Source organism: Salvia splendens, chromosome 6 (assembly GCF_004379255.2).
Source record: "Salvia splendens isolate huo1 chromosome 6, SspV2, whole genome shotgun sequence".
Taxonomy (NCBI): Eukaryota; Viridiplantae; Streptophyta; class Magnoliopsida; order Lamiales; family Lamiaceae; genus Salvia; species Salvia splendens.
In genome coordinates, this window is record NC_056037.1 from 1,627,246 (window position 1) to 1,652,768 (window position 25,523).

Here is a 25,523-nt window from a genome sequence, read left to right on the forward strand (position 1 = left end):
CCCTTGTAAACCAAAAAGTCATATATTTAAGTAATTTTCACATGATTTATTTTTAAAATTTATTTTTTTTCGTAGTTATTTATCCTTATGTTAGCCAATATATGTCTTATGTTACCATTTTTGTTAGTTCACTATTCCGAGAGAACACATGAAAAGTCGTTGGAATGATTTGTTTTCTAAATTTTACTTGAAAGTACATTTTAGGTGACTTAGCTTATTTGTAGGTGGTTATGAAAAACAATTTAAATAAAAATTTAGATAAATTAAAAATTTTATATAAAAAATAATTAAATATAAATTTAGTAGGGGTTTAAGCCCCTTAAACTACTCCTTCTAATCGTCAATGTCTTATTACCAATATGCTCTATCTGCTATAAAATGTCCCGTAATGCTATTTATTATGTCCATCATTCAATATGTCATTCCGCTAATTCATTCCACTAATAGTATCATAAAATTAGTATTTCATATAACTCAAATTTTATGATGTTTTTCCACCTACTTTTGTTTACATTTATGAAAACTCACATCGATTAAGTCAAAGTGAGACATTTAATCCTCGTATAAAACAGGTGGAATCCATATACCATTAACTTTTCCATCTACATTCTTAACACCCGAGCCGCCAAAAAGTAAGATGTGTATTAACGAACAAAGGGAATATATCCACATTAAATTTATTTAATTAATTACTCACAAAACTACATTTTCAGGTAACTACCAATATAAAATACAAAAAGTCCAAGCCTTATTCCACAATATTTCCTTCCAATCTAAAACTACAACAATGGGTGATGATGATAATGAAATCAACTACTTCTCCAAAAACTATCTTTGTCTGAGAGCAGAAGCTGCTTCCTGGTTTCACTGCTTTAAAATTCTGCATTCAAATGATTTAGAGAATACAGATTTCTGCAACACTCAGATTGAAGAAGATGGAGTCGCCGGATTTCGATACAGATGGATAGTTTTCATCTCTCTGCTGCTTCAGAAAGCGTTTCTTCACCTGAAGAAGCCTGTCGCGGCGATCGGTGCCACAGTCGAGCTATTCCTCAACTATCCGGCGTTCAACGGTGGCTGCCGCCACTTCTTCTTCAACATTTTCACAGGTTCAGTTGAATTACGAAGTTTGGTTAAATTTAAAAACGGAGAATTGGGGGCCTTTATTTGCACCACAAACTTATTTTTTTTACTATTAATTAAAATTATACTTTTATCAAATTTTTCCTATAAATACCAAATAATCACAATTTCACTTGTTTTTATTTTTAGTATATAATTTAGAATTTTATTTTGTAAATCATAAAAAATAAATAAATACTACTACTACATAAGATTTAGAAACAAATCTTCTTGAGTATCACTAAGTTAATCAATTCATATTCCTTTACGGGACGTTTCAAGTTAAAATACAGTTATTTTTTCTTTGGACAAAAATCAATCCTTTTAATCTCCTTATTCTTATTCACTAAAATAACTAAATACGAAGTATTTTTTTAAACTATGCAACGAAAAGAAACGTCTTATCTAAATTGAGGCGAGTTACGTTTTTTAATTTTTACGCAATTAACCATAATTTGATCAAATTTTGTCGATTTCACAGGGAGGTTGGTGAAACCCGATAAAACATCAGAAAAGTTCACATCAATGGTTGGTAATATTGACAAGAGATGGGATTTGAAGAGACATTATTATGGAAACAAAGCTTTGTCAATCATCGCAATAATGGCTTCCAAATTGTCGTATGAAAATGAATCATTTGCTCAAAACATTGTCACGCACCATTGGCAGGTTGTTTTCTACGTAGTTAATCTCTTTAATTTTCTTCTATATAAAATGAAACACACTAAATTGTGTATTTGATTTGATGCAGATGGAATTTATTGGGTTCTTCAACTTTTGGAATGGTGAGAAGGTGACATTTAAGATTTTATTACCTAGCATTTTATGAAATTGGAATATTAGGCCATGTCTAGTAGGGTACATAACTTATCTAGGGGTGTAATTCTATGACTTTGTTTGTTGATTTTTAAAGTTGTGATTTAGACAAAAATTTGATTAAATTTTACTGTATAATTTTTCTGATGATCACACTTTGAATAAATTATGGTACATAATCTTCCAATTAATTACTCAATATAGTCTTTTAGTTGATCAAAGTAAGAAGTAGTAACAATTTATGTCTATGATAAAATGCTACATAAATCACTTGGAGTATAATGATGCATCATGCATGTACGTAGTGGGCAATTCATTAAGAGAATTTCACTTTTATTATAGAATTTATTTTATAGGTGTTTGGACTTAACAAAAAAAATCTTCAAATTTTTTCATGGATGAATTTTGAAGATTTTCAAGAAGTGAGATCAACATATGCTCTCATGTTCCAAGACAAAAACCGAATCGTGATAGCATTCCGAGGCACAGAGCCATTCGACACCGATGCATGGCGCACCGACATCGACGTCTCCTGGTACGAGTTCCCAGGATCCGGCAAAATCCACAGCGGCTTCATGAAGGCCCTCGGCCTCCAGAAACCGCGGGCTGGCCCAAACAGGCCCCACCGCCCCCAAAATCATTCGCCTACTACGCCCTCCGTGAGAAGCTCAAAACCCTAATCCACGAAAACAATGACGCGAGGTTCATATTGACCGGCCACAGCCTCGGAGGGGCGCTAGCAATTTTGGCGACCGGCGTTATGGCCATGCACGACGAGGAATTTTTGCTGAGGAGGTTGGAAGGAGTGTAGCAGCCAAGGGTGGGGAATGAGCAATTTGGGGAGTACATGAAGCAAAAAATGAAGATGTATGGTATAAAGTATTTTAGGTATGTGTATAGCAATGATGTGGTGCCTAGGTTGCCTTATGATGACAAGGCATTCATGTTCAAGCATTTTGGGCCTTGCTTCTACTTCAATAGCTGCTACAAGGGCCAGGTAGGTAAGCATGATCATGTTTATTACTACTAGAGTTTAAAGGATTGGGCTAGGGTTAGTTCAAACAACTGGGCCTAAGCCCATTGTTGAAGTGGTTCAGGTTGGTTGGACTGGCCTTTTTATATAAATCTGGGCCCAACTCAAACTCATTTGCTATTAATTAGGTGGGGTCGGGATGGGCTGCACAGAAAATTCTTCATTTTTTGACATTTTTATGTGTTTTTGAATATTTTATTAAGCACTATAAACTATAAAAAAAAATATTCAATCGATATATAAATTATTTTTCCTATTGTGTTTAATATATATTAGCATTATATCATATTATATGAATACTATAATACTAATATTTATTAAAAAATATGCATATTATATTTATCTTGTTGTAATTTTTTTAAGGGACTTAAAGTGGGAGTTTGAAAAATATACATGAAATAATTAGTATACGCATACCTAATAGTATTAGGTTAAAACTAAGGTAGAAATAATTGAAATATACAGTGGCCCTTGTTTGGGCCGATCCTAGACCGAACTTGGCATGATTTGGGTTTCTAACCGGCCTGGACCGATCATGTGCTAAAAAAGGCTCAATTGGAGCCCATGTCAACCAATAAGTCCAACGAAGTCTTTTTCGTTTGGTCGAGTTGGCCACTTGAATGGTCTATGCCAATCAATTGCATTTTGGTATTCCAATCTTGTGATATAACATAAGTTTATGTGTGTTATAACGAGCAGGTTCTCGAGGAGGAGCCCGACGAGGACTACTTCTCATTGCTCTACGTTCTACCTAAGGTTTTGAGCGCGTTTTACGAGCTTATTCGAGGTCTCATATTACCTTGGACAAACGGGGAGGAGTACAGAGAAGGATGGTTTATGAAATTGTTTAGGGTAACAGCCTTGATTGCACCAGGCTTAACTAATCATTTTCCACCAGATTATGATAATGCCATTAGATTACAAAAAAATTAGCCTCACCTATACTGAAAGTCTGAAACAAGGCTGATTGAAATTATAACTATAAACCTGAAACAGAATGTAATAATCCATGCATGGAAATAAATGAATAAAATTGTGTGCTAGTGTTATTTACCAATCAATATTACTTGGTATGATACATTTATTCCTTGTTTGTATTTGCCTGTAAAGTCTTAAACTTTCACGAAATATTGATATGGCAACCAATCAAGATTTAAGTACCAAAATCCTGTTGGTTGCAAAATCAAAGTAATTTATACTTCAACAATAACTGTCACACAGCATGCAATAATTGAGTTTCAACCTCTACAAAACAACAAATAATAGGTGAAAATTTTCTTCAAACAATAATGACTCCACATAAAACAAAACAAAACAAAGTTTCAAGTAATTATAACCACCCCATTCATTGATAACCAAAGTTTTTTTTATGCATATAGATGAACTAATCAATCAATCCACAAATTAATATGAATGGATCACCTTTTGACAATGAAACATTTCAAATTCAGAATAATATTACTTACAATCATACAACCTTACAAGATTTAACTTCTGCAACCTCCAAATATATTCCCAAGCGTTTCGAAAGCTGGATCCGAGCATTGTTTCGTCTGCAACAAGATCGAAATAAACACTTCGAGCACAATCCTACTTGCTGTTCCGATATCAATATAATCCGGGCCAAACTAAAAAGTACCTGTGCATCACTAGAAAGCATGACAGGTGAAGCATCCACTCAACGAACTAATTGGTCGAGACCTTCGGAAGGATAATGCTCTCTCTGAGGGTCTTGCCATTTGGCTGGTCGTCGTCTGGCTGGCCATCACCGAACCTCTCATCTCCTGGGCCTTCTTTTGCGCGGATTTCAGCTTGGTCATAATTTTGTCCATGGACGATGACCTCTTCTTTTCCAATTTCATCTAATCAATACAAACCGATCAGCTCACTCATATATTTGCAATCTGTAATAATCTATCATGCATATCGTAGAACGTGAACTTCGAACACACACACCACCACCATTATAACCATAATGTGATATACTCCCTCCTTCCCAAGTTAATCGAGGCATTTATTTTTTGTACGGGATTTAAGAAAATGGTGTTTAATGAGTTAAGTGGAAACAGAATAAAGTAAGAGAGATTAAAACGGTTAGGTTTTTCCAAAATAAGAAATTACTCATTTAACTTGGATCGTCCCAAAAAGGAATACGAATCAATTAAATCTTGGGGCGAACGGAGTATAAAAAAACATTATTATAAACAAAGCATTATAGTATAAATAATTAGAATAGTTCCTCATTCATACGGGACGAATGGAAACGAGCAATAACAGCAATCGGGCACGAGAAACTGGAAAGTTAAAGTACGTACCTCGAGTTTTCTTATTGCAGCTTCGGCTTTTGCTTTCTGCAGATTCTCCCAGGCTGTGATTTTAGCTTCCTCCCTCTGAATCCTGAAACATGGTAGCAATTTAGTTGAATTGCTTGGCATAATCATGATCAATCTACAAAGGAATTGGTTGAATAAAATTACTTTGAAATGCTCTTGGACGTCTCGGACGAAACCCCCCAGCTATCTGAATGATCGTTTGCAGCCTTTCTTTTCCAGTCGTCACCATTTCGACTGCTTCGTCCTGGATTCTTACCCCTACTCTTTCTGGACCACCTTGTCATAGTGACACGTTCGTCAACTAGCACGTCCCTCATCTCCGGTCTGGAGGGTCGTATACTCTGTGCTTCTACAACGGGTAGAATAGACGGAGTAGCTAGAGAGAACGAAGAGTCTCTTCTCGGTGAGGAGTGGTTGCTGCTCTCAGGACTCATTTGAGTCGCCATATCCCTCCTCGAAACAGCACGCGATATGTTGTTGGCAGAGTCCTCAGTGGCATCGTATTTAGCATCTGTACCAACACAGAAATGTCAATAGAAGAAATACACGAGACGAAATGGAGAAAAACAACAGAGACAACGCCATACCCTGGGATCCTGGCAATGCCGACTGGCTGATCATCTCCGAACATCCATGAATACTAATCGACCGAGCCATGCACGGCTCGGTGCCATTGAGAAAGTTCCCTGTGCCCTCACCGCCTCCGTAGCGAATAGACAAGCCATCCACCGCCATTACTCCAGCAGAAAAAGGAGAATTCGCCGTGAGTTTCTCAGCGCGGCTGGCTTCAAACATGGGAGTAACAGGCGAGAACATTTGATAATAAGCAACCCCGGGGTGACCGAGGGGGCCACTCTTCGACTTAGGCCGTCTCTGCGCCTGCTGCTGCGAGGCTCTCATAGAACCATCACCCGACACGGGGCTAACAATCCACCTCTCCGCATCCTCCCACTTCGAAGGCAGAGTCCTCCCATTATGGTAAGGCAGCAATGCAGTGCTCACATTCCTCCTGTTTGCACTAGTGTGGGGTGGAACGCGCTCGGAGCTCCACCCTTTCTGTACACCAACGCTTGTGTGTCGATAGTTGGGCGTTCCAGGGCTAGGAAACGTCCCAGTCTTCCGCGCAGCAGCAGACGGTTTCTTCATCACTGCGAGTCTCGGTGAGGTGGAAGTCACGGCATTGTTGAGATCGAGAGAAGCTGGCCTTCTACGGTCTGCTTTTTTCAACAGAACCTCGGATCTCAACCTTCGGTCTTGACATTCTAATCAACCAAAACCAATTCAATAAACAAACACAACTAAGCCCTAAGATTCAACAGAACTTGAACTTCAAATCTCACACTTCGTTTTCGAGATTCTAATCAATAGAAAAACCAATTCAATAAACAAACACTACTAAGCCCTAAGATTCAACATAACTTCAGATCTCAACCTTCAATCTTGACATTCTAATCAACAGAAAAACCAATTCAACATACAAACACAACTAAGCACAAAGATTCATCAGAACTTCAAATTTCAACCTTCATTTCCAACATTCTAATAACAAAAAACAACAATCCAATAAACAAACACAACTAATCCAAGCCCTAACATTTTTCAAGCAGCTGCTAAACATAAGAAAGCAAGTGATTATTTACCTTTTAGAGCCTGAGAGAAGGAATTTCTTGCAGAATCTAGGGCTACATTTTCATCCTCAGTGGTCTCAGCCTCACTACCATCCACTTTTTGAACTAACAATTGAATCAAAACAGTCAGCATTTTCAATTTCTATTCAAAACACAAAATTCCACTCAACACAAAAAGTATAAATGTACCTTTTGGTTTCTCCTTTCTGCTGAGGCTAACACTATTCCTATGAACCGCTATCGATTTGTTCGGATCTGGATCTGGACCACTCAATGCCATCTGTTTCAAAATCAAAGATTTCAACTTTCCCTCTCCTCCAACCAAGACAACAACTTTTTCCAACATAAAACCACCACCCACATTTCAAACGATACAAAATCAAAACAATCTTCGATTTCCATAATTAAAAATCCAATCTTTATCACAATCACACATTTTTACACCGACCCACAAAGCTAAATCAGCAATTAAGCAACATGCATTCTGAAAAATGAAGCAGCATTACTTGAGAAGAAATAGATTCTTGGTCAGGAACATCTGAGGTGAAAGAGCAGCGCTCGACGCTGGCAGAGGCGGAGGAGAAGAGGCTGAAATTGGTGTCGCCAGTGAAGATGACTGAATCCGGGCTTAAATCACGGGCCCTTAAGCCCGCCCGCAAATCTTGAAAACCCAGCTCCGGCATTCTTAGTGGGGAAGGAAGAAGAATGGTGGAAAAGAAAGGAGAAGAAAAGACAGTAATAGACTACATGAAAAATGTGAATATGATTTCTGTTGTTATTCATTAGCAAGATTCACAAAAATGGTGCATTAACCATGTGAGGGGGCAGGGGGGTGGGTGGGGGTGGGGGTGGGGGAAGACTTTGTGGTGTTGTGGCCATTGATTTTCGTAGAAAACGGTGATTTATAATGGCAGTTTGAGGGGATCAAGGGAGTGTGTCTTAATCATGGTGTTCTTGCTAAATGAAAATTTGATGAGTGGTTTCTCTGCTTTCTATGTTGTTTGGTGAAAATGGGGTTTCTCACTTTCTTTGTCATAGCAAATTTGACTCAATTTTGGAGGGTAAATTTCGGCACCCATTGATTGCGGTTAATTCGTTTATTAACTTTCACATTCCTTGGCAAATCATCAAAAAAAACCAAGAATATTTACCAATTCATAGTAACTATATATGAAAAATCATAGTAAAATTTATATAAGTACTATATTTATTTATGGTGAAATTGTAACTGATATGACATCGAGATATAGTATACTCCCTACATCTATGCATATAGAAACGACACCGAATATGACATGTTTGACGACCCTATTTTTTTATATGGAATAATTGAAAACTATTAGTAGGTAGAAATACTTAAGTGTGTTGGTTTTTGTGCTATATTTAACTTTAAACATTCAAGGTAGGGTGATTGGTATCCACTTTTTATTACACATACTTCCTTTCTGGTTAATTAATCATTTCAAACAGATCAAAAAATATGTAATCCTTCTATCGTATATGTGATGTAGTTAATTCAAAATTTCAAATAGATCGAAAAATATATAATCCTTCTGTCGTATATGTGATGGTATGTTTTTTGGATGTAACTAGATTTTAAAAGCTAATGATTTGTGTTTCTAGGATGGAAAAATGTGGTTGGATGTATTAATTAAATATAAAAGTAGTGGAATGTTTTAAATGGAGAAAAAAAAATACTTGATGTATTAGTATGAAGCAATATATTTTGACTAAGTGGGGATGCCACTTAAGTTTTCAAAATAAGTTCATTATGCTATGTCTTCAAAATAAGTTCATTTTCAAAGGTATTAGTAATACACGATAAAGTTAACAACAATTGTGAAACAACATTGTGTTTTAATTAATAAAAGTCAACCAATTCAGTTGAGCTAATTTTTTGAAGTATAAAGGTGTCCATTTTTTCAAAAATGAGTTGTTGAAAGATCTCATCAGCATTTCATACTGATAATTTCCTTTTTCTTATTTTAAGTATCCTAAAAATGTCGCATTTTTTATTTTTTTGAAAAAACATTATTGATAAGTAGGAGTAATACATTTGATTATATTTTTTATTATATTCTAATAAATTTTCTTCCTTATTAATATAGTACTCCTTATTTTTTCTCTTCAATGAGTAGTAGTACTAGGGATACTACTAAATAAAATCTTGTGTGACCAACAATTTTAATGGAGTAAATTTTTGTTATGAAGAGAGAATTATTTGTAGGTCCTTTAAAATAAATTTTGCCCAATATATTGATATTATAATTAGTTGTCAGATCATATAACAGAGGTAAGTCGATTAATAGTCAATAGTTCTTTATAGGACTGCCAATATTAAATGTATAGAAATAAATACGTATAGACTATATAAATTGTATAGAAATATGTAACTCAAAAGTTATTATATATAGATATGGAGTAATTAAATATGTATAGGCAAAGAATTTAAGTGGTGAAACCACGTGTCCAATAATTGTCACGGTTTTTGCTGCCTAAAGAATAAGCACCAATCAAGTCCAACATGCATGCACTGTCATGCTTTAATATGGCAATGCAGTAGCTTATTCTATTTTACTGTCACACTTCCAAAATTTTCCGATTAAAAGAGGTTAATTACTCATTTCTTAATAAACATGATAAGAAAAAATAGATTATTTATATATTTTCCTTTTGTGTTATAGAAATGAATGTTGTGCTTATATTGTAAAGCATTGAATGGGAAGTGGGGGAGGAATAAAGAGGAGGGGAGCCCTATTCATTACACAGCAGGCAGCTGCCCCTCTCTTATCTCTATCAAACCAGCTCAAAACAATGTCTAAACATTTAATTAATCATTTCGACATTCACTACCAAATAACATGTGTATTCGCATATATATATACATTTTATATTTTTCAAAATAATATCATGCCCCAGCTTTTTATTTTAATTATTAGGTTTTTTTATTTATTTATGGCTTTTGGCCCATGATATTTGAAGAATTAATAGTATTATCAATTATATATATGACCAAAATTTTCAATATAGTTTTATATGAATGAAAATACTATCATTCATTCATTCATTCTTGTATTTTGGCATAAAACTACGAAAAATATAACCATACTAATTCTACCAGTGAACCCCAATTTCGTAAGCCTTAGGTAATCATCTCAAAATCAAACCAAAAAATAATAAATTGAATTTGATAAACAATCTAAATCATAAAATTGAGAATGGATCACAAAAAATGTTTTGGGCCCTCTCTAGACATTATAGCAGGCCTACTTCTTGCCAGGCCCAAGATCTATATGTTAGAAAACAATGCTTCTTCCACCGTTCACAACTAATTGTCATGTTTTTTTTAATTTCGAGTCATGCGCAACTAACTAGTTATGCATTTTTTAATTTTAGTAAATTTTTACTTCTAATAAGGTTGACACGTACTTTGTTAGTAATATCATAATCATATTTATATTTATGTATATATCAATTTTATATTATTATATCTTAAACGAGTAGTATTTGATATTATAAACATATGCAGCAGACACGTGTAGAATGGAAATAGGGATTTTATATCCTTCCCTAGCAAGTAGCAAGCATAACTTTTCAATTTATTTGTTTCATAAAGTTTTCAAATTTATCGAATTATTATGCAAAAGCTTCTATATTCTTGATTTTATTACTACATGTTATCCTCCTCCAAGTACTCCCTCCGTCCCTCATAATTTATCACCATTTGATCCGGCACGAGTTTTAAAAAATGTAATAGAAAGTGGATTGAAAAAGTTAATAGGATATGAGTCATACTTTTATATATTGATTTTATAATAAAATGTGAGTGAGAATGAGTTAGTGTAATATGTGGTCTATTACTAAAAATGGTAAAATTGAAAGATAATAAATTTTTAGGGACGGATGAAAATAAAAATATGCGGATGGAGTATATAGTAATAGTACTAGAATTTATTTGTTGGTGGCCATACTTTTATCTTCATCGCTTCTTATTTCCTTTTTACGTGGCATTTACGGTCAATTTCCGCATTTGTTCATTCTCAATTTCTCTGTGTGACTAAAGGTAGGTGTAATATGTGACGCGTGTTGCATATAAATAAAAGTAGTCTCCCCTCCGTCTAATATTATTTGTTATTAGTTTTTTTTCGTTTTATCCGTCGATATTTATACAAATTAATTATTGTACATTTTCGTAATGAATTTTACATTCTATTAATTTTATTTCACATTTTATTATTATAAAAATAATATATAAAAGAATGACTCGTATTTCACTTACTTTTTCCACTTACTTAGAACCTAAGATAAATTAACTTATACTCCCTCCGTCCCGCACTACTCGCACATTTCTTTTTGAGCACGGAGATTAAGGAATGAGTGATAGACAAAGTCAACAATTACGGCTGTAGGTATAAATTGTTACTAAAAATGGAAAGAGTGCAAATAACTTGGGACGCCCAGAAAGGAAATAAGTGCAAGTAGTGCGGGACGAAGGGAGTAACATTTTATGATGGACGGCGAGAGTAGAAGTATTATATAGTATTCCATCTGTCCCACTTTAGGAATCCCGATTTATCATTTTTAGGTGTTCCATTGTAGGAGTTTTGGTTGAAATATTCTATTAATGGTAAGTAGACCTCATATTTTACTAACATTTTTTCACTCACTTTTATTATGAAATTAATATATAAAAATAAAACTAACATTCCACTATATTTTTTCTTTAATTGTTTTTTTTTTAATTATGTCTAACTCAAATGAGACTGAGAAAGTCGGAAGGAAGAGAGTAGTTGAATATTGATGCCTTGAATCTCTATCGGTGGTCAGAACCTATAAAAACAAAGTATACTATGGCAGTAATTAATTTGGAAACCTCTATTATTTATTAAAAAATCAAAGTAACATCTTGATTAATTTCGAAACTAGTAAACACAGAGAAATACAAAAATAATCCAACTGGGCATGGCGTGGGACTATGACTTCTCCACCTACTAAAATAATCAGCAACTCCAAATAACAGTATATTTAATTTCATCACAAAAAAAATACGCATACGCCTATATATATAGAATGACGAGAGTATTGCAGTAATAAGAAAAACAAAAATCAATTTTTGGATCTACGCTTCTCATCGAGCTCATTTCAACGGCCTCCCCGCCACCGCCACCTCCACCGCCATGAGAATACGCAAGCACGCGAAGATTTCTCCATTGCTCTACGCCCCGTCGTCTCTGAAGCTCCAAACTCACGTCTGCCAGCTCAATCAGTCACCGTGGGACGCCATGACCTTCTCCCCACCGTCGTCTCCTCCGCCGCCGTTTCAGGTCAGTCAAATTCACCTCTCATCCATCTCGTAACCTCAGATCTGCCGCCGCACGCCTCCTATTCCTCTCCTTCTCCTGCGCATTTCCCCCCCTATTTCGCCTCTCTCTTCTAGGGTTTTCTCCCCGCCTGCACCTAGGGTTCTGCACACGGCGTTAATTCTCCGATTCGTCGCCGTTATTTCGCATTAGAATTCGAATTTCTTCTAGGTTTTACTCTTTTTCTGATTCATTTCCCCCACCGCTGCTTCGATTTCTCGGAATCGGATTATTTTCCCGCAGGTGGACGGCAGCGACGCTCGTGCTGGAAATGGAAGCTCCGACCATCGCGTTTCCGTTTCTGAGAGGTAAACCGATCGAATTCGATTACTTTTCTGCATTATTCCAGTTGATAATTTCACTATTTATGCGAAAATTTTCCCTTTTATAAATCGGCATATTATCCCTCAAAATGTCGCATAAAAGCCACATATTATACGTTAGCATAAGATAGGTTTATATGATAGGCGATCGGAATATCTGGACGCGGCGGTGGCGGCGCCGCTAGAGAGCGGCACAGCCGTTATTTACTGCTGCAAGACCGACGGGAAGAGCTGGCAGTGCCGGAGGGAGGCGGAGGAGGGAAATTCGAAATGCGAGCACCACTTATCGTTAGTTAAGAGCTACAGCAGCACCGCCGCTAAGAAATCCGTCAAGCCGTCGGAGGCTGCGGTGGTGACGGAGGCTCCTCGCCGGACTCGGCCGAAGAAGGCTCCGGCGGCAGCGTCGTCCAATCCCTGCGAATTCTACTACTACACCGGCTTCGGGCCGCGGTGGGGCAAGGTGAGAGGCGAAACCGATAGCAAGCACGAGGGTTTCGTTTACGAAGACGACGATAGCGAGGAAGATGAAGATGATGATAGGGTTGATGGGAAGAAGAAGAGGATGAGAAAGCCGATCAAAGCTAGGTCGCTGAAATCGCTCTTTTGAAGTGTGATGAATTAACTTATGTAGAAATGTCACGTTTTATTTTATTTTCTGAATTAAGTGAAATTTGTAGGGTGCAAAATATGGTTTGACGGTTTTGGTGTTCTACTTTGGGTGAGGTTAAGATCCTTGGCCGTAGCCACGCATATTTTTATGTATTTTGCTCTGGAGAAATCACGAGGGTAGATTGGTCTTTTCATGTTTTGTAGTAAAACATTTATTTTAATTTTTTGCGTCTTGCGCAGAATCCGTGACCTCTTTTTCGCTTTTGAATTTTTTGTTACGTGTTGTTTTTCAAAAAAAGTTGCTGAACCGTCGATCTGCTATTCCCAATTACTCCTTAATTTAGTTTTATTCATTTGGTCTTACAAATGATGAATGTAAATATATGGGAGCAATTAATGTTGAAAATGGGATGAATCTCATAATTTGACATGAAAATTTTGCAAAGGTTATGCATCGATTTGTGATTATACTACTTGGCAATGGTACTTGTACATAAAAAATTGCGTACGTTGAGCTAATAAATAAGTAGTCTCTTGTTCAAAAAGTGTCTAAGTTTAACTTCATATCCCACAAAAATATGTACTTTAGATTGGATATGAGTTATAATGCACAATTGATAATAAAGTAAGAAAGATTAAAAAAAAAGAAATTAAAGTATTGTTAGAGAATAATGAGTCTTACCATAATAGAGAAAAAAGAGTTTTTAAAATTAGAATGTGCATATTCTTGTGGGACAAATTAAAAAAGAAAGAGTGCATATTCTTTGTGAGACAGAGGGGTACTAATCATTGAATATCAAGAAATAATTAAGTTGTATTAAAATCCAATTCCTTTTAATCAATATTCTTTGTGAGACAGAGGACACCTTTATACTTTAATTTCCTTCTCCATAATGTATGTTCCCAAAAAAAATGGAACAGTAATTTTCCCTTTTATAAATAAAAGATTCACTTTTTGCATCAATTGTTGTAAATAAAATTCATTTTCTTTTAATGAAAGTTCATTCGGTTTTGAGGTCACTTTGCATTTGATATGGGCCATACGGCAGCCAAGAATTGTGCATAACGATGATACTCTTTTCATCACACAAAAATAAATTAATTGAAGGTGACACAAGTTTTAATGTATAATTAATAAAATGAGAGAATGAGAAAAGTACTCTAAATAGTGTAGTGTATGGTGGGGTGCATAAACAATAAAGTTAAAAAGAAGGAGAAAAAGTTTCTATAAATGAATATGAACTATTTTTATGGGACGGATGAATTTTTTTTTAAGGTTACTTCTATAGGACGGAAGGAGTATTTTTTACAAATGTGCAACCAAACAAATCCAAATATACAGATTTTTTTAATCTCATTTCTAAAGTTGTAGACATACGAGAATTTATTCATTTTAATGAGTAGTATATTTTTTTGCAATTTACCCGTTGTAAAAGTATTGCATCTTGTCAATTCAAGCACGTGTTTCAATTCAATTAATTCCTCTGGTTGGCCCAACAGTTGTATACTTGTAAGAAATACCCAAAGGGTCTCCAGTTTCATCGTCAATATCGATCTCTCTAATTTGCGTAGTACTAATATTCACATAAAACACGAGAGAGGGAATGGTATTCGTCGCTCATTCTTGTGGTCTGCGGTTGCTTATGCTCATTAGCTATTAACAATTTGTGTCTGCACGCCATGTGCTCGGTAATTTGCTTGTTCGAGCAATATTTGTTATAGAGTCTTAAGCTTATATCTTATGACTATTCCTTGATGTTTGTCGTTCTTCTTCAATTGATTGACAGATATCTCTAATGGTTTCCGTACATTTAAGAACTCAATTATAACTGGTAGTTGGACATAAATGTGGTTTCCATACATGTACTTAACTACTTAAGTAAGGGTTGAGATTTTGACACGTTTAGAATTAGGTCAGCAGGCAGATGAGCTGGTTCAGATAATTGCCTAATTTTACTAGCTTATTGCATCAATGATGAAGCTCTCTCCCTCGATCTCTCTCTTCTTAAACTGAGTGTCTTAACTTTGAGGTTTAAGAGTGTGCTGTTTATTAGTATTGCATATTCATGTATGTATGAAACCCTAGAAAGTTGATTGCATTATTAAGTGGAGTACATTAAACTTTTTAGCATATTTGTTTTCAAAAGATATTCAAGCATAGGATTGTTTGGCGTACTTTCAGTTACTTTTTCATGGAGAAGTGACGTACCAGTGAAAATTGAGACAAGCACCAAATTTGAGCTTGCATGCCTATAGTAACCAAAATATTCTATTTGCTATAAAAAATAGCAAGGTTCAACAATTTAGGTAGGCTCATCATGAACATATTGAGAAATGCTCCTATTCATCACTTATACACTTCCCTCGTTCCATGAAATAATGTTTTATTTTCACTATTTAAGGATTCCCACGATCTAAAGTCATGTTTACTTTTATTTCATTTTGGGTAGGTGAACCTCACAATCCATTAAGCATTACACTCGCATTCAAAGTCCATACTATAAATTTGACGAGCACACTTATACGCTCCGCCTCATGGTAAGTGTGGATCACTTTCAAATAAGAGGATGGAAACATGAGCGGGAGACAGCGGCGTCACGGCGGGCAGTAGAGGAGGTTGTGGCGAGGGAGAAGGGGAAGATACATGAATGATTTAAAACAGCATTTGGAAATGATAATAATGATAATTATTATTATTATTATTATTATTATTATTATGGATTAAGCGTTACTATCTCTTAGAGAGAAGCGCCGTAACAAAATCATCCGCCGCTTGAAGCGAAGAACCTTTCCGCCCACTCTCCTCCGTCAACGCCGCTCTGATCAACTCACCAATCGCCGCCGATTTCCTCCTCATCTCTGCCGCTCCCATCAACGCCTCAATCGCTGTCCTCACATCCTCTCTACTCACGCTGCTCTCCACTCCCCTCGCCACCTCCACGCACACCCCCATCTCCTCCGCTAGCATCCTTGCATTGTACACTGATCCGCCGCCAGCGGCCACCCGACGATCGGAACCCCCTGGCTCAAGCTCTCCGCCACCGAATTCCACCTGCAGTGGCTCACGAACACGCCTGTCGATCGGTGGCAGAGTATCTCCCGCTGCGGCGCCCACGATCGGATCAGCAATCCATCCGATCGCCGCTCGAATCCGTCGGGGAGCCACTCGGATTTGAAATCCGATCGTGAATCGAATCCCGACGGCTGCCTGATCGACCAGATGAACGGCTTTCCGGTGTCCTGTAACCCTAACGCCAGCGACATCATCTGCGATTGGCTGATTGTGCTCTGCGATCCGAAGCTTATGTACACGACGGAATTCTCCTGTTGCGAATCCAGCCAATTGAGGCATTTTTCCGGTGAGATTCCGTGATCTCTGACGGCGTGTTTCTCAATCGCGGCTGACGGATTCCGATTACGGTTCAGCATAGCCTGAGGAAGGAGGGGGCCGAGGCACCAGATTGGGCGTTTCATGTAATTGGAGAGAATCTCAAATCCTAGCGGTTCGATCTCCGCCGCGGTGGCGCATAACCACCCGATCGAGCTGAGAGATTTCGCGATTGCGGCTGGAGGAATCTGGACCACCGATCGCCGCCGTCGGCGTCTCTCAGGTTGCGGTGGAGCTGAGAAACGCGGAAGGAGAGGGATTGGGGGAATCCGGGGAGGGCGAAGGTAGCGCGGCGGTGGGGGAGGTGCTGCCACATGGACATGTATGCGGCGGTGCCGTACGCGCCGCCGGTGGTAAGTGACGTTGACGGTGGCGGAGGATTCGGCGACGTCGTTGGCCCACCCCATGAAGACGTCGGAGATTATGTAGAGCGGAAGGGGGGTTCGAGGGAGGTGGAGGCGTGGCAGAGGTCGATGATGAGGTGGTGAGGTAGGGAGTCGGTGTTCTCTGTTTCCGGTGGGAGGCTATGGTCAGCGGAGTTGAAGGGGAGCGCGGCGAAATGGATATGGGGAGACGGCTGCGTTGAGGCGGCTCGGAGGTGGCGGACGTTGAGCGGGGTGGTGGCGATGGTGATTGTGAAGGCGATTTGATTGGCTAGGGCTAAGAAGGGGATGAGATGGCCTTGCGCCATGAACGGAAGCATCACTATGTGGTGGTGCTCTTTGGCAACTTCCATTGGTTCGTTTAGTTAAAAAGAAGATGAAAATGAAGATGACGATGACGATGACGATGATTGTTAGCGCATGCGATGTGTGCTTGTGCGGTTCGAGACTAATATATCGAACTTTTGAGCATCATTTCATATGGAATTTACATAACAAATAGAACTAAGTAGATAAAACACTTCACCTCTATTATAAAAATAAATGAGAAATTATTACTGATTTTTTTAAAGATATCTAAAAGAAACTTCATGCATATTGATGGTGATTGATCGTCAGAGTTAAGTCGTATGTTTTTCAATTACTACGTAAAAAGATAAATATGAAGTTAGAAGTTAAATTCAAAATGCATCCGAATTGAGCAAAACGTCAGGAAAGTCACATGCATTTCAAAAGCATATTGTCATTTTTCATATCTATAAAATACCAAAGCTATATCATTATTTGATTATATTTCATTTTTGAGAGGTATGCACGTGAGCATGTCTAGTACTAGTAGTTTATATGTTCAAAAACAAATACGCTCAACTTCTCTATTACCAAAAGGTAGTTTTATTTCATTTTCTTGGAAAAATTATAAATTTATAGTTGGTTGTCACTAATCAAATGAAAAACTTATAGAATGATTTTATTTTTTCAAATATTGTTTGGCTATAATTTTATTGACATCGTAGATATATTTGTGTTATCGTCTTATCGATATGTGAAACACTATAGATGATGCAAAAATATACAGATTCATAAAAGGTTGGGCTATGCTGAGGGGTGGACACCCCAAAATAGCTACTTTTGATTTTATAATGAGTGTTTTTAATATTTTATGTTAAAATTATAATTTATTAAATATATAATTTTTTTAATTAGTTAAATTTACAGTTTTTGTATTTAACGTTAAGCCTTAAAAACATGTTCGTACCCTTTTCACCATAAAAACCATATTCAAACTGAAAATGCAAAATTCTCAACCGTTGATAAATCAGACCAACGGATGAAATTAGGCACTATAGATAGTTGTTATATATGTTTCGATCTGTATTTTAATTATACGATTTTAATACTAATTTTTTTAATCATTCATACATAACTATAGATAGTCATGTTAATTGATAAGGTATTGATAGGATAGTAGTGTTAATGACAAAGATAAAAGTGATCCGAAACTTATGAATACGGTACTCCATTTGAAGTTTCGTTTTGTCATTTTAGTCCGTAAACAATTATGAGTCCCAATTCACCTTGCAAAAGATAGGTAGGCTTGATATCCATTTAACTCATTTCATTTATATTCTATTATAAAATACTATTTTCTATCAACTTCTTTATATACTGCATTTCTTAAAGTTTGTGTCAAATTCAACAAGAACTCATGATCACAAATAGAGGGAGTAATTAAGTGGTGGTTAAAAGAGAACTTATAAGATCATCATTGCCGCAAATCCTAAATCAAATTGCATAGATACATAAGGAAAAAACATAGAACCAGAGAAATTTCACGTGAAACGAATACAAGAGTAGAAAGGAGTCAAAATAACAAGCACCTTATTATATACTACATGAGCAAGAAGATACACAAATTTTTAAATTGGTACTACCTCAAACAACCATCAGAGCAAATTGCAGGTGCACCACTAATTCATGGTGCACCGTGGATGAGTATAGAATGGTAGATGACGATTAGGGGTGAGTAAAAAAATCAGAAACCGAATATCCGAACCGTGCCAGACCGAAATTATGAAATTCGATTCGGTTTTTTCAGTTTTTCAGTTCGATTCGATTTTGAAAATACAAAAATTTCGATTTTTCGGTTTGGTTCAGTTCAGTCGAACAAAAAAACAAAAAAACTGAAATATATATATATAATAAAATACTTTATATATGTATATATATTAATATTATATGCTTTTTTTTGTTTTTCGGTTTTGTTCGGTTTTTCAAGTTCAGTTTTCGGTTTTTCGATTTCGATTTTTCGGGTTCAGTTCAGTTTGGATTTTGAACTAAATTTGATTTTTCGGTTTTGGCCAAAAACAGAACCGAAACCCGAATGCACACTCCTAATGACGATTGACAATAATCAGAATAACAAAACAGTAGCTTACCATCAATTTGGTCGGGATAATAAAATGACCTGGCCCAGTTGACAACTCTAATGACGATAATCAGAATAATAAAACCTTAGCTCACCACCAATTTGGTCGGGATAATAAAATGGCTAAGCGAAAACAATTAATTTTAGAGCACCTGCATCGGTGCTCGATGCTAATAGCCGTCGTGTTGACGGCGAGGCATGCAACTGCTCACCGTTGTGCTCTTGTCGTCGGCACGACCCTATTCTTAGCATTGAGCATCGTCGTGCCGACGAGCAGGCTGACGTGTGCCATTGGCAATTTTCTTTTTCTTTTAAAAAAATTCAAAAATATTAAAAATTTGATTTTAAATAAAAAAAATATTTTCCCACTTCCCAATAAAATATACTCCCTCCGTCCCTGAAAATTTATCACTTATTTCCATTTTCGTCCGTCCCTAAAAATTTGCCACCTTTCACTTTTACCATTTTTTGATAGTAGACCTCACATTCTACTAACGCATTCCTACTCACATTTTATTATAAAACTAATATATAAAAGTATCCACTAACTTTTTCAACTCACTTTCTATTACATTTCTTAAAACACGTGTCGGGTCAAATGGTGACAAATTATGGGAGATGGAGGGAGTATCCGTTTTTTCTCCACGTTAAATTTATTTTTCATTTTTTTTTACCCAAAATTCACATTTTCATCTATAAATACTCACATTTCCATATAAAAAAATTCCCACCACACTACACAATACAATTCTCTCATCAATTTTCATCTAAATTCTCACTATTTCACTCTTCCAAAAAATGTCCGACTCCAGCGATCACCCCTCCGACTCTCGCGGATGAAACCACGAACGGTTCGGCCCAACACCATTCCCTAATCCGGATACGGATTTCTCGCCCTCTCCTCAAACCCGAGGTTCTCAAATTTCGGGTGGCTACCGGCCTTACCGGTGGACGAGCAAGATGTCCACGATGGGCGATACGGGTGGGCACCCAAACAAGACTCGGGAGGGAGCGACTCGACACCACCGTTGTCCCAAATTCCGGAGGGCGGTTCCGTCACTCCTCCTCCTCCTCCTCGTAGCACCCGTGTTCGTACTCGTGGCAGTACCGGTGACCCCAACGTCCGCACCTCGTACACTCCGGGGGAGATGGAGAGCTTATTCAAAGCCTATTTGAGAATCTCCAAAGATGCCGAGGTAGGCACGAACTAAACCGGGGACAGGTTTTGGTCCAACGTCGCTCTCCGGTATAATGCCACCCGACCGAACGGAGCCATCAAGCGCAATGCCATCAGAAGAGCCAACGAAGAAATCCAAAAGTTCCAGGGGTATTACCTCCAGGAACAGGCGTCGGCAGGGAATGGCACGAGCGAGGTCGACGTGATCACCGCTGCCATGAAGACTTACCACTCAATGCGCTACAAACCATTCTAGCATCTCAACACTTGGTACGAGGTGCGTCATCATCCGAAGTATAAGGGAGGAGTCAGATCCTCCTCCAGCTCCACCAGCAAACGGTTGAGGTCCTTATCCGACGCCGGTGAAGGGGATGATGTGGCTAGCCAGCTTGCCGGAGCTCACTTAGGTAGCCCGATGCCGGCCCGAGCGGTTCCCAACGCCGGCCGCCATGAAGCGTCGCGACTCCAGCCGCACCGCCAGCTCCCACTCCAGCTCCCTTTATGCCGCCTCTACCCCCAACAACACGTTGTGGGCCCTTTTGCCTCAAGCCAATATGGTCGATATGTCTCGGATGGCTCTCGAGCAACTTGATTCACATTTTGCAATGATATGAGCTCTCCGAAAAACATTGGGGATACCGCCATCGTGCTAGTCTTCTTTAAATCTCCACGTATGTATTTTTTTGGTTTAATTATGTAATTTTTAATTTTTAGGATTTTAATTATGTAATTTTTAGTGTTTTATAATTTGTTATAATTTTGGGTATTATTAATGCATTTAATATTGTGGAAATGTTTTTAGTAATTGAAGTATTTAAATTAAATAATAGAAGGGTGGGACCCTTAAGCATGCTTTTGCGGAAGAGCATGAATATGAGTGTTGTGATCTTCTCAAAAAAAAATAGGGAGTAAAAAATGAATAAAAGTGGATTCGGCCATGCCAAAGAGCATGGACGTGAGGCTCTATTATGTCCGATTTTATTAGGCCCGTTTACCCACTATAATAAAAAAAAGGTTATAGGCTTCCATATATTAAAAAACAAAAGCGCCCTTCACTAACTCACAGTAAACAACAGTTCTTCATCGTCTTCTCTCCTTTCACCACCTTGCGGATTCAGAATATCTGAGGTAAATACTCTTACAAGTATCGATCAATTGAGAAAGAGCATACTCAATTTCTTATTTGATAGAATAAATAATAAATAATTATAGTTTTCATGATTTAACCCACGAATTGAATAGGATACGAAAATTAGGGATTCGAAACAGTTCAATTTCTCCTTTGTCATCGCTGATTTCTCTTTGCACTTGGAGGGTGATTTTTTTGACGTTTTACTCACAATGTGTTTCAATATACGATTATGGATTTTATTTTGTCTTTTGACCTGATTGTAGCGACATCTTTGTGCTTGCGTGTGTGTTTAGGTTTAAGGAGAAATTTGTCTATTACACTGAGTTTTCGTGTCATTTTATTGCTTTTGCAGGGATTCTGTTCCAATATACATCCATGAATCCATTGACATTGGTTAAGCGTATTCAGAATATAAACAAAAGGGAGGCAACCCTAGGAATATCGGAAGATGCTTCGTGGCATGCTAAGTATAGAGACTCTGCTTATGTTTATGTCGGTGGCATCCCTTTTGACTTAACTGAAGGTGATCTCCTTGCTGTCTTTGCGCAGTAAGTGTGTTTCTTTTTCTTCCCTTGCGTGTACGTATACGTTATTTTGTTTTTGTATGTTATTGTTTTGATGGGATCTGATTTGTTTGTTCAATTCATATGTAGGTATGGGGAGATTGTGGATGTTAATCTAATCCGAGACAAAGGTACTGGAAAGTCCAAAGGGTTTGCTTTTGTTGCATATGAGGATCAAAGGAGCACAAATCTTGCTGTTGGTCAGTCAATATACCTTGTAGTTCAATCTTATTTTCGTGAAGATGTAATCGTGGAATCATATATATTTATTTTGGGGTGAATGTGCAGACAATTTAAATGGAGCTCAAATTTTGGGCCGGACTATTAGGGTTGATCATGTGACCAAATACAAAAAGATGGAGGAAGAGGATGAGGAGACTAGGCAGCAGAAGAGGGAGGAACGAGGTGTCTGTCGAGCTTTTCAGAAAGGGGAATGCAACCGTGGAGATAGCTGCAAATTTTCTCATGATGAACAGGTATGCATATAAGAGGACTTATTCTTTTAATCGCTCTTCATTAATGGATCCCAGTTGTGTTCTGCTAACTTTTACCGGATAAATTTGTTTGTTTAATGCTTTAAATTGTTCTGTGGTAAACGAAACATGTTAGTTTGTAGTAATAAATAGATATTGATTTTATGGTTATAGTGCTGACATCTGTTGGTACAGTCGGTTGGGTACATGATGTTCTTATTATTCCCAAGCTAAATGCCATCAAAATTGGATATCTTGTTGATAAATTATGGATTTGAAAGGATGAAACTGAATAGGACTAGGGATATATTACCATGGAGTATCCAGAATGTTGTTGAGCTGCTAAGCTTGTTTTTCTTTTTATGTTTTTCAATAAAAAAATTTGCATAGTATCAGCAAATTATTGTAAGAGATGATCATTTAATGATATGTAGGGGATTAGTTCTTTGAAAACCTTACCTACCTATGGGTTGCTTCAATGAGTAACCCAAGGCGTTTTGATACTGAACTTAGCTTCTACCTGATTGTTAAAAGATGGAAATATGGTCGAAAGATAACAATATGGTCAAGGCTGATCTCGAAATTGGTTGAGGTGAAGTGGGCGGTTGCATTCAAGCCTCCTGGGTTTTGAGAGTTATGATTGCTTTTAAGATTAAATTGCTGAAATAAAATAAATGAGCAAGAGTTCAGAAATATCTAATTATTTTCTTGTTCTCAAAACTTTATTCAAAAGAGAGAATTTTATTGTGTGCTCCGTAGATCAAGGAGAAAATGGTGCAGCAAATTGTTGTTTCACCAGATGGTGATTATGCTTACATGACATTTGGATTATCTCATAAGCTAATACTATAAGATTAGCTCAATCTCTGTTTTTCTCTTACCATTTTGTTTAATTTTTAAATATTCTACTAATCATGTCATGTTACACTGACCAACATGTCAGAAAATTATAAACAGAGTAATGCAAGTAGCAAATTCTATGAACCATTTCATGTACAAGTACATGATGTCAATAATAAACTCAATTAGTTGTTCCCCAAATCTTCAAGATCTGAAAAGCTTCGCCAAACTAGTTACTCCATTTCTTTCTCTTTATTCTTTGTGGATCCATTCGGTATGTGTTTATGTTCATATGATTTGGTTTTTTACTTATATCCATCCAAACATGTTCTTATGGAGTATGATTTAGTTTTCTACTTTCAGAAGCAGGGAAGTGCTTCATGGTTATTAGGTATTTGGTGACGGCAGTGGTTGGTTTAGCTCCTTATTTCCTTGTTCTTTCTCTTTTATTTGTTTCGGCGTGTGATTTGCCATGGTGATTTGTATGTCGTTGCTTCTTGCAAGTGCCCCTTGCACCGCCATCAAGCACTAATTCCCCAACCCTCTCATAAAGCTTCATTTTTTCTTGGACCAGAGAGCTGCTAATACAGGATGGGGTGCGGAAGAAGATAAACCTTCAAGGTGGGTGCAGGACAAGTTTAAAAATCCAGAAACGGATAGAAGGTCTGGACGAGCTGGTAATAGAGGTAATGACGAGTATCAACGTCCACGGGGGAATGGCAATAATGAAAGAGCTGAGTTGAATGCAAAAGATGATGAGAGAAGAGGTGTTAAAACACAGTTGGAGCATAAGGATACACGTGATGGCTCAAGTACTGATAGAAGGTCGAGATCCAGCTACAATGATCCAAACTCCAATGTTGAACGTGATTCGAGAAATGAGAATCGATCAAGAAAATATGAGTCTGAATCCCATCATCGGGAAGACGCACATAGTAGAGAAAAGGAAGCTGGGTCAGGTCGTGATAGAGATATATCTAGTAGTCGAGAAAAGGAAGGGAGGTCAGGTCATGATAGAGATACATATGGTAGAGAAAAGGAAGGGAGGTCAGGTCGTGATAGAGATACGTATAGTAGAGAAAAGGAAGGGAGGTCTGGCCGAGACAGGGAAAAGGATGGCAGGTCAGGCCGTGATAGAGATACTTATTCAGACCATCATAGGAGAGAAACAGATGAAAGAGGTAGATGACATTGTTCACATATATCTATGGTTGCTTTTTTTGTTGATGTCATGTACGAGTGGACCTTTCCCCCTGAGAATTATGTACCTGAAAGTAAAAACGCAGACTGTTAGACCAATATTTGCCTTCACTCTATTAGGGAGGGATATGTCTGAGAAAATATGCAGAATTCTACTTTCGGTTTCTGTTGCATGTATCGATGATTGCAAGAACATAATTTTGAGGTTTGTATTCCTAATGGAGCAGAAACATTCACCTTCACTATTGAATCTTTTGCATTGTTTTATTCAGCGCTTTTGGAATTGAAGCCACGTTTCTATGGGGTTGTTATGTCACGTGTTGAGTACCTTACATAAGTTATATTTAACCAAAACTATGCATGAATAATTTTAGTTGGAAAAATTATGTTTTATCTGTGGAGATGAGAGCTATATTGCGCTGATAACGCTTACATTTTTGTAATCTGATCATCCATATTATCTTCCATATTAAACGATCTATAATATATTTAAAACTTCCTCATTAATTCCTAATTAATAAACTTTGTATGCAATCCAATCTCCTTTTCACTCTATCTCTGTCATTTTCCCAATTTTCCATAAAAATTCATATAAATCATTATAAAAAACTACTGTAAAAAGTGTCATTAACCAGCTCAAATTAAATTAAACTTTAGCAAGACCCAACATCACAAGTTCACAACTATTCAAAATATTTAATGCTGTCAAATTATTATA

At 37.2% G+C, this 25,523-nt stretch overlaps 3 protein-coding genes and 2 pseudogenes across 4 annotated transcripts; 3 read left to right on the forward strand and 2 right to left on the reverse strand.

The window, feature by feature from the left end:
- The first annotated feature begins 752 nt into the window (after window positions 1–752).
- Window positions 753–4,032, forward strand: LOC121807130 (annotated as a pseudogene).
- Window positions 4,033–4,291: 259 nt separating this feature from the next.
- LOC121809811 lies at window positions 4,292–7,765 on the reverse strand. Of its 2 annotated transcripts, none has more exons than XM_042210619.1 (8): window positions 7,439–7,765; window positions 7,122–7,212; window positions 6,945–7,037; window positions 5,892–6,518; window positions 5,449–5,815; window positions 5,287–5,368; window positions 4,611–4,833; window positions 4,292–4,524 (listed from the first exon to the last, which is right to left on the reverse strand). In XM_042210619.1, the coding sequence occupies exons 1-7, from the start codon at window positions 7,613–7,615 to the stop codon at window positions 4,621–4,623; spliced, it is 1,650 nt and encodes a 549-aa protein (XP_042066553.1). In that variant the 5' UTR covers window positions 7,616–7,765; the 3' UTR covers window positions 4,292–4,524; window positions 4,611–4,620. The 2 variants fall into 2 exon arrangements, with proteins under 2 accessions (XP_042066553.1, XP_042066552.1); XM_042210618.1 differs by having other exon boundaries at window positions 5,892–6,566.
- A 4,256-nt stretch (window positions 7,766–12,021) lies between these two features.
- On the forward strand, window positions 12,022–13,466 carry LOC121807298. The gene is made up of 3 exons (XM_042207513.1): window positions 12,022–12,256; window positions 12,536–12,600; window positions 12,760–13,466. The coding sequence occupies exons 1-3, from the start codon at window positions 12,110–12,112 to the stop codon at window positions 13,220–13,222; spliced, it is 675 nt and encodes a 224-aa protein (XP_042063447.1). The 5' UTR covers window positions 12,022–12,109; the 3' UTR covers window positions 13,223–13,466.
- Window positions 13,467–15,526: 2,060 nt separating this feature from the next.
- Window positions 15,527–17,480, reverse strand: LOC121807056 (annotated as a pseudogene).
- A 4,139-nt stretch (window positions 17,481–21,619) lies between these two features.
- Window positions 21,620–25,072, forward strand: LOC121809726 (zinc finger CCCH domain-containing protein 25-like). The gene is made up of 5 exons (XM_042210493.1): window positions 21,620–21,725; window positions 22,082–22,277; window positions 22,383–22,492; window positions 22,581–22,768; window positions 24,180–25,072. The coding sequence occupies exons 2-5, from the start codon at window positions 22,105–22,107 to the stop codon at window positions 24,792–24,794; spliced, it is 1,086 nt and encodes a 361-aa protein (XP_042066427.1). The 5' UTR covers window positions 21,620–21,725; window positions 22,082–22,104; the 3' UTR covers window positions 24,795–25,072.
- Window positions 25,073–25,523: the final 451 nt, after the last annotated feature.

Excerpts from the sequence above, each read along its gene's own strand:
- LOC121807298 (XM_042207513.1), top strand. The coding sequence starts at position 12,110 with ATGAGAATACGCAAGCACGCGAAGATTTCTCCATTGCTCTACGCCCCG. Across the intron at positions 12,257-12,535 it reads CTCCTCCGCCGCCGTTTCAG|GTGGACGGCAGCGACGCTCG; the intron begins GTCAGTCAAATT and ends ATTTTCCCGCAG. Across the intron at positions 12,601-12,759 it reads CGCGTTTCCGTTTCTGAGAG|GCGATCGGAATATCTGGACG; the intron begins GTAAACCGATCG and ends TTTATATGATAG.
- LOC121809726 (XM_042210493.1), top strand. The coding sequence starts at position 22,105 with ATGAATCCATTGACATTGGTTAAGCGTATTCAGAATATAAACAAAAGG. Across the intron at positions 22,278-22,382 it reads CTCCTTGCTGTCTTTGCGCA|GTATGGGGAGATTGTGGATG; the intron begins GTAAGTGTGTTT and ends ATTCATATGTAG. Across the intron at positions 22,493-22,580 it reads GAGCACAAATCTTGCTGTTG|ACAATTTAAATGGAGCTCAA; the intron begins GTCAGTCAATAT and ends GTGAATGTGCAG.
- LOC121809811 (XM_042210618.1), bottom strand. The coding sequence starts at position 7,615 with ATGCCGGAGCTGGGTTTTCAAGATTTGCGGGCGGGCTTAAGGGCCCGT. Across the intron at positions 7,038-7,121 it reads CAGAAAGGAGAAACCAAAAG|TTCAAAAAGTGGATGGTAGT; the intron begins GTACATTTATAC and ends TTCAATTGTTAG. Across the intron at positions 5,369-5,448 it reads ACGTCCAAGAGCATTTCAAA|GATTCAGAGGGAGGAAGCTA; the intron begins GTAATTTTATTC and ends ACCATGTTTCAG.